General features: G+C 60.4%; 1 protein-coding gene across 1 annotated transcript; it reads left to right on the forward strand.

The window, feature by feature from the left end:
- Positions 1-3937: 3937 nt before the first annotated feature.
- HOXC10 (homeobox C10) lies at positions 3938-8089 on the forward strand (the record flags this gene model as incomplete). Its single annotated transcript, XM_084255536.1, has 2 exons — positions 3938-4688; positions 7812-8089. 2 exons carry the CDS (start codon positions 3938-3940, stop codon positions 8087-8089), a joined length of 1029 nt encoding a protein of 342 aa, XP_084111662.1.
- Between the last annotated feature and the right edge of the window lie 215 nt (positions 8090-8304).

Here is an 8304-nt window from a genome sequence, read left to right on the forward strand (position 1 = left end):
CTGTGTGAGGGTCCCCTGGCTGGGCCTCAGAGCTTCCCGCATTTTGCCTGGGATTTCCCTCCTCCCAATTTAGCTGGGCCAGGGCCCGGTGTTGCCAAAGGAGGAAAACAAATTTTCCCTTTTTACATTTTGGGCAGAGAATGGTTTCTCTGGGCCCCCCAAAACAAGAGGGGAAAACAGCACAGTTTTCACTATTGGTGTGATTTTGTTTTCCGTTTTGCTTGAAGAGATTTCCATACACACACCTTATTAGTATTTTCTTTTATTATTTTACCCCAAAGGGAGAGACACACTTACTTTTTTATCGCCTTTGGAATTTCCCAGATGATTTCCTTAGCCTCTTGGGGGAAACTCCACTAATTTTTCTTGGAGAAATCAGGGTGTTTTCTGGGGGCGCTTGGAGGTCTGGAGCCCGGAAAATAGCCGAAGTTCCTTTCTATTCCTTGAGCACGATTGTTTCCTTCTGGTTTTCACATGGGGATCCCTAGGCCTGCCCTCTGGGACCCGCCGGATGTCCAGGAGTGGGGAAGGGGCACCCGATCTCCCTTGCTCACAGCCCCCAGAGGTGGCTGGAGGCCCAGCCCCAACCCGCAGGCCTGCTGCCCCTCCAGGGTCTGGATGCCTGGAGAAAGGGCACCAGGGGCCGAGGCTCTCTTGGGGGGCCACAGGATTGGTCCATGTACAGGTGAAGCCTGCAGTCTCTGGATTTTCAAATCCTCAAGTTGAAGTGAGAGAGGGGCGCAGGACTGAGGCGTCGGTGCAGGTCGCCCAGGGCTCTCAGCAAGTTGGGGAAATGACTTAACCGGGTGATTCTAGCAGCACAGACTTCTCCTGAACCCCAATCCAGTTCCCTAGGGGTGAGAGCCTGAGGATCTGGTCCCTGCAAGGCAGGGCGAGGGGTGCAGCAGCGGCAGCAGCGGTAGCGGCAGGCGGTGGCCGTGGCTGCCTGAATGCCTTTGAACGCCAGGCCCAGACAATAGGACTGAACCGGCCTTTGCTCGTGGCCTCGGGAGAGACTGGCCCAGCAGGGCAGGGCTGGAGCCACATCCAGCTGCACTCTCCGAGAGCCGCACAAATGCTCTCCTGCCCTTCGGCATCCTCACCCGGGGGCCCTCCTTCCTTTTTGCCTCCACGGGGGCAGAATCCCAAAGTCTGCAAAGACCCAACAAGTGACTCAAGTCTGCGTCTGCTCGGGCCGCGTGTAACAGCTCCGGGTTGCGTTTGTCCTGCGTAATTAGAGGCAAACATTTGTCCCACCGGGGGTCCCACTTAGGCTGATGAATTTGATTTCTTTTTTCATTAATGGGCCGTGTTTATCATACTTCTAATTATTTCAACTTTAAACACTATTTGTTCTTGTGAGGAGGGGGGAGTTGAGAAGGAAGGCTCCTTCTCCCGGGGGAATTATTTCCTTTAATAAAGGCAAGGATTCTCCGGGGCTCCCTCCCTTCCGGTGACTGAGGTACACCGTGAATTTGGGGTGGGATCCGGGCTGGTAGGGGGAGACAGGTCTCGAGACCCAGTGACTCTGCTCCTCTCCCGCTGCTGCGCCAGGGTAAGCCTTGGGGGTTGCCGGCTTTGAGAGGTAATCTGGACTGTGTCTCCTTCACCCTGCTCCGCCGCTGCCTCTCCCATCTCCTCCCCGGCTGGGCTCAGACCCTTCCCCCGTGTGGTTCTTTGAAACCTTCTACCACCCAGCGGGCGCTCAGCCTGGCCTGGGCAGAGGCTCTGGCAGTTTGGTCCCGGCCCTCAGCTACCAACACCCAGAGCAAAACTGGGGAAGGCTGAGGTGGCCGAGGAGCACCTGGGCGTGGGGGAGAGAATCCAGCAGCCCCCCAAACGGGAGCTAGGGCTGGGGAATGAGACGCCAAACTCCAGGGACAGGCACACCAGGCAGGAAAATAAAGGAGATGTGAAAGAGGGGGAGGAACCCCCCAAAGCCATATAATTCTCAATTGCTTTGGTCTTTAATTTCATCGCCCCATAAATGAGGAAATATCAGTTCCCATACTAAATTTTTATCCCCGGCTGATAAATATGACGGGGAATTTTCGTTGGGTCCTCATAAAAAGCGAACAGTTTCGATCAAACTGGTAGGGAGAGACTTATGCAGATAATACAAACACAGGGCCATAAAGTCTCCGCTGTTTCCCGCAGGGTGGGCGGTGGGACAAATGGCTCCCTGGATGGACGGCCCCTCGGGTAGGCCCGTCTCCTCCGGGCCGAGCTGGGGAACCTGCCTGGCCGGCCCCGGTGCCCAGCCCGGGCGGCCCCTGCAAATGAAAACACAAAACCATTGCAAACCTCCCCGGCCGCTCTGGCGAGCAAATCACACACGACACGTTTTCCTCCAGCTTTCCCGGGGTTCGGGGACCCTGGCGCCCTCGCTCTCATGCCCTGGATGAAAGAATTTGGCGGGTTTCTCCTCGCAGCCCCTCCTGGCAGCCCCTCCTGGCAGCCTGCAGCCCGGGCCTCCAGACCAGCCGCCCAGCCGCCTCTCCCCACGCCGGGGCGCGTCCTGCTGCCACCAGCTCCCGCCTCTGGGAGGGTGGAAACCCCAGGCTCCGGCCCGGGGAAAATGCGGGGCGACTGGAAAGACAAGTTATTCTCCAGATTCCGTTTCCTGAGGAAGGGGTGGAGAGTTTAGCTCGCTTTGGGAGAAGGGCGGTGGACAGACGGAAAGGACTCTTGGAAACATACCTTGGCCCTAGTTTTCACTTCCCTTTATTAAAAAAACAGCCAAAACCCAGCTCCGTGGTTCTCGGCAACCTGCCCCGAGCTTGCTCCGCGGCGTGAAGGACACTTCTCTGGGGGGGTTTTGTGGCCTCCGGTTTCCTGGTCTCCCGTGTGATACTCGACTCCCCCAAACCCGCCGGGTCCGTCCTTCTCCCCGAGAATATTCCCTCCTTCGGCGGGGCAAGGTCAATTGGAAAGGCGAGGGCCCCGCAACAAAACGGCCCAACGACTCCAAGGCCAAAGTCCCCCCCTGAGCTGGCAACCCGGGGCGCCCGCCCGGCCAGGCCCAGGCTGCACCCTCGGGCAGGACAGCCGCAGCCTCTGGTCCCCGCTCCCTCCTCCCCGGACCCCAGATCCACTGCCAGCTGCCTCCCAGCGCCCCAACGGCCCTGAGCAGACAGCGACCCCCTCCCCAAGCACCCCCACCCTGGAGCTCCCCCACGGGCCCCCGCAGGGAACCAGCCCCCCAGCGGGTCCCCAGAAGGCCGTCCCCGCACGCTGCGGCCCCGGGGCCCAGCCCGCCTGGGGAGGACGCAGAAGGGCAGAAACTTTTCTTCTGTGCGGGGTTCCCTAACTTTCCCTGCCCCCTGGAACCCTCCCCCAGACCCCCCACCCCAGCCCCAGGGAAGAAGCGGGGCGCGGGCCAGCGGGGGGACGCGGGAGGCGAAGAGCGGGGAGCAGTACCTGAGCCGCGTCCTGACCTTTTAATTTGCATTTGACTGTTTTGAGCCCCCCCGTGGCCTCGCTCCCTCCCGCCCTCCCGTCCGCGCCCCTCCGCGGGCCCTCGCCCCGGGAGGCGCGGGCGGGCGGGCCGGGGCAAACAAACCCCCTTCTCCCCGGCGTCCCCCCGCACCCCCGGCCCCCCTCCCGGCCCCGCGGCCCGGGGGCGCTTCCTTTGTTCGCGGGCCGGGGCGGGCGGCGCTCCCCGCGGCGGCTGCTAGGTGGCGCTGTTGCTCCACGCTGCGCGCCGCGGCGCCGGCAACTTGACCCCGTGACGTCACGGCCGTCTGAATCATCAAGGCCATTTTCAAACCCCATTGGCCTCGTCGTCACATGGCGCGCCCGGCCGCGCGGAGACTCGGGGCGCCGCGGGCCCCCCCGCCCCGCCCGCCGCGGCCTCCCCCTCCCGGATGGGGGGAAAAAAAAAAGATGTCAGCTCCGCCGCCGTAGTGTGGCTCCTTAAAAACCCCTCGCGCTGAAAATGACATGCCCGCGCCATGTAACTCCGACCCCGCTCGCGGAGCCCGTGGCGGCGCCCGGCGGCGGCGAGCGCTACGGCCGGGGCGCGGGCATGTACATGCAGCCCGGGGGCGACTTCAGCTGCGGGGTGATGCGGGGCTGCGGGCTGGCGCCCTCGCTCTCCAAGAGGGACGAGGGCAGCAGCCCCAGCCTGGCCCTCAACACCTACCCGTCCTACCTCTCCCAGCTGGACTCCTGGGGCGACCCCAAGGCCGCCTACCGCCTGGAGCAACCTGTTGGCAGGCCGCTGTCCTCCTGCTCCTACCCACCTAGTGTCAAGGAGGAGAATGTCTGCTGCATGTACAGCGCGGAGAAACGCGCGAAAGGTGGCCCCGAGGCAGCGCTCTACCCCCACCCCCTGCAGGACGCTTGCCTCTCCGAGCACGAGGTGCCCGTGCCCAGCTACTACCGCGCCAGCCCCAGCTACTCCGCGCTGGAGAAGCCGCCCCACTGCGCCGGGGCCAACGACTTCGAAGCCCCCTTCGAGCAGCGGGCCGGGCTGCACCCGCGCGCCGAGCCTCTGGAGTCGCCCCAGCTCGGGGGCAAAGTGAGTTTCCCTGAGACCCCCAAGTCCGACCACCAGACCCCCAGCCCCAGTGAGATCAAAACCGAGCAAAGCCTCGGGGGGCCCAAAGGCAGCCCCTTGGAGAGCGAGAAGGAGCGGGCCAAGGCCGCCGACTCCAGCCCGGACACTTCGGACAACGAAGCGAAAGGTAAGGCTGCCCGGGCCGCCGCCCGCCTGGGACGCGCGGGCTCCGGGGCTTCGTGGCCTCGGGACAGCGACGGGGGCGGGCTGGGCCGGGCCGAGGAGGCCCACGATGGCCCCGGGAGCGCGGCCCCGGCTTGCTGTGCGCGCCCGCCGAGCGCCCAGCGGGTGGGTGGCCTGTCACTCGGGTCGGGAAGGTGAGCGGCCAAGTGGAGGTGCGGGCAGGCGGCGGCCCTGGACGCCGAGAGCGGGGGTGGTGGGCGCCCGGGCAGCCTGCAGCGCGCGGAGCTGCCCAGGACGGAGCCTGCTGGCTGTGGTTCGCTTGCTGCGCTGGTGTTGGGGGGGCGGAGTGATGTCCCCCGCTCAGGTCAGAGGTTTGGAAGGAAAAAAAAAAAAAAGCTTAAAATGGCGATCTTGGGCCAGGGGCTGGGGAATGCTTGGCAGAAGGAAGGTTTGGCTTTACTGCGTTTTCCCAGTCGAGAATTGTTTCTTGCAAAGGACGCTTTGTTGTGTGTGGGTCTGGAACCAGTGCTTGTGGTTTGGGTTTCTGCGGTTTGGGGCTCGGCGGGGGCCTCAGACGGGCCGGCCTGGGCTGGGGCCGGAAGAGGTGGAGGTGAGAGCTGCGGGGCCCCAACCCTCCCCCAGATGCCTGGCGTGGAGACGACGCCGGAACAGGGCACTTGGAGTGTTGCCTCCCTTTAAATTTTTTTCTTCTGGTTTCCAGTAAAAAAAAAATTTTTTTTTCGTTGGTTTCCAGAAAGCAGCTTACAAATGAGTGGTTGGGGATTTCTGTGTGCGTGGCAAGCGGTTTTCTCCTAAAGGGAGTGTGGCTTCAGCTGAATTTCCTGTGATTTGGGCTGGGGAGAAGACCCCTAGCCAGAGGTCAAGCTCAGGGTTCAAGATTCATTTCTGCTGCTGGACCTGGGGGCCCCCAGGGCCGCGCTCTCTGGCTCTCTCTGGCTCTCTCCGGCTCTCTGACACCTGGAGAGAAAAAACTGTGAAGGAGACACAAGCCATGGAAGGAGGCTGAGGAGAACGACTTTTCCTGAAAAGTTGGTTCAGAAAGCCTCAGGAAAGGCCCCATGGGGAGGGGGCGGTAAACCGGCTCCCCTCCGCGGTGGCTGCCGGGCGCTGTGTGGAAGGACTCGCGGGCTGTGGGGGTAGATGGACACGGAGAGCCGAGCCGTCTGGGGCAGCAGGGATCTTGTGATCTTGTGCTGCTTTGTATATGGATTCGCGCACACGCATGCCTGGCAGCGACCGACCGGTGTCACACTCACACACACCCCTCTCGCATGCTGGGCGCACACTCACGCATGCCTGCTCAAATACGCATACGCACTCTCTTGGCAGGCAAGGGCAGAGCGTCCCCCTCTGGGGTCTCCTCTGCAAAGGTGGCAGGTTAGCTCCCTTGGCCAGAAGAGGAGCTGGCTCTCCAGGGGGACGGGGAGACTGAGGCGCATCCCTCCCCACGCGATGCCTTCCTGTGACACCAGTGCAACGTGGAAGTTTTTCTTTAATACCCCTTCCCCAGGTTTGGTGCTGGTTGGCGCGCAGGTTTAAGGCAGGGAAGGCTGTGTTCTAGTCTCATCAGGAGCAAAGTCAAGGTTAACAAGTCAACCTCCTGGCTACGCGGGCACTGTTCCTATAGATGGACCCTCCTTTGCTTTCCTGCCCTCCCCAAAACAACCTAAGCCCCCCAACTCCAGCTCGCCCCTCTCAGTCTGCACTTCGCCTGAGCTGCTTACCTCCTCCCTCCCATTTTGGTGTCTCTGCCAGGTAAGAGGGCTCTCAGTCAGATTCCCCCACTTGTCATTTCTCTCCCCCCACCCCCGCCAATCCAACAGCTCCAGTAAAAATAAATAAATAAATCAGCAAGACAGAATTAGATGTGAAGAGTCTTTAAACAATCGGACAGGAGGCTGCAGGTGCAGAGCTGGGAACAGAATGAAGGACACTGAGATGTTTTAAACTACAGCCTCAAGTTTGGATTTTTTTCCTGGTGTTTCTTGCTTCCACCTAGGTCCCTGGCCCACCCCACTCCCCCTCAAGACAAGGGTCAGGCACCTGGGCTTTCATTTCACACAGGGAGAGCTAAGGCACAGAGCCATCCTCGGAGCCCTTCGCTGGGTCCCCTTCTCAGATCTCTGGACTTTGGGTTTTTCTCTAGAAAATGGTCTCTTCTGCTTGAGAAACAAGTGTGGTCCATCTTAGTCAGAAGGTGTGCCAGGGGGAGAAACTGTCAGAAAGGTAGTGGGAAAGACACACGATACTCATAGTACGTCCTCCTAAAAACAGAAATGTATCTGTGTGCATACGTGTGAGAGTGTGCACCTCTGCAGGAGGTGCAGGCACACATCCCTACACAGGCCAGGCAGGAGACCTCCAGGAGGCTGGTCTGCTCAGGCTATCTTTCTCCCTTGCCCCCAGGTCCCTTGCCATAGGACAGTGGTCTGAGGACCCCTGAGCATGTCTGCCGCCTGCACAAGCTCCCGTGCCTCCCCTGCCATACCTGGGGAGAATGCAGGGAGAGGAGCAGCTGGCAGTGGGAGATGGGGTGGGGCAGTCACGCTGGCACTTGAACTGGAAGCAAGGGTTGGGGGTCTGGTGCAGAAACAGCTGCAATGGCCTCTGGCCACGACACTGAGGCACCCTCTCTCCACTGCACTGAAGCTGGTAACGCTCTCTGGGGGTTGCTCTAGAGGCCAGGGGGACCCCGCAACACTGTCTGGAGCCTGAACAATACTTTTCCTTCTTGTTGGATTTTTCCAGAACTAGGGTGGAGCAGAGAGGAGGGAGAGTGGTGAGGCTTCCAGGAGCCACCAGGGTCAGCCAGCTGAGGCAGCGCGGGAGTACTCAGCCTCTGCTAGGTCAAGGTGGGCTGCGGGTGACTAAAATTTAATAAATGCTTTGGAGGCCAGAGCGTTCTGTCTTTCTCCCCTGTAAGTCCAGACCCCCGAGAAATCCTAAGAGCCCCTGAGTCCAGAGGACCCCAACAGCCAGGCCTGTGGGCGAGAACAGCTCCCCTGTGCTCCCTCAGCCGCCCCACAGCCTGCTGGCCAAGGCTGCAGCCTGCTGGAGGGCTTGCCTCTTCGAGGGATACTTATGTAAATAATGTTATTTTTAACAGAGGAGATAAAGGCAGAAAACACCACAGGAAATTGGCTGACAGCAAAGAGCGGAAGGAAGAAGCGCTGCCCCTATACTAAACACCAGACGCTGGAATTGGAGAAGGAATTTCTGTTCAATATGTATTTGACGCGAGAGCGCCGCCTGGAGATTAGCAAGACCATTAACCTTACAGACAGACAAGTCAAAATCTGGTTTCAAAATCGCAGAATGAAACTCAAGAAAATGAACCGAGAGAATCGGATCCGGGAACTGACCTCCAATTTTAATTTCACCTGAGGGGCGACCTTCCCTCCCCCCACCCCCGCCCCTCGCGCCCCCCCCTTCCATTCCCCCGCCCCTCCTCCCTTTGTGCCTGGTGGTATATTTTTTTTTCCCTCCCTGAGTATAAATGCAACGCGCCTGCAAAAAAAGGCAAAGACCTCAGACTCTCCTTCCAAGGGACCTGTGGTTCGTGCTGCGAAGATCCAACCACCTAAAGCATGAGAAGTGGG

Source organism: Talpa europaea (genome assembly GCF_964194135.1).
Source record: "Talpa europaea genome assembly, chromosome: 15".
NCBI classification, from domain to species: Eukaryota; Metazoa; Chordata; class Mammalia; order Eulipotyphla; family Talpidae; genus Talpa; species Talpa europaea.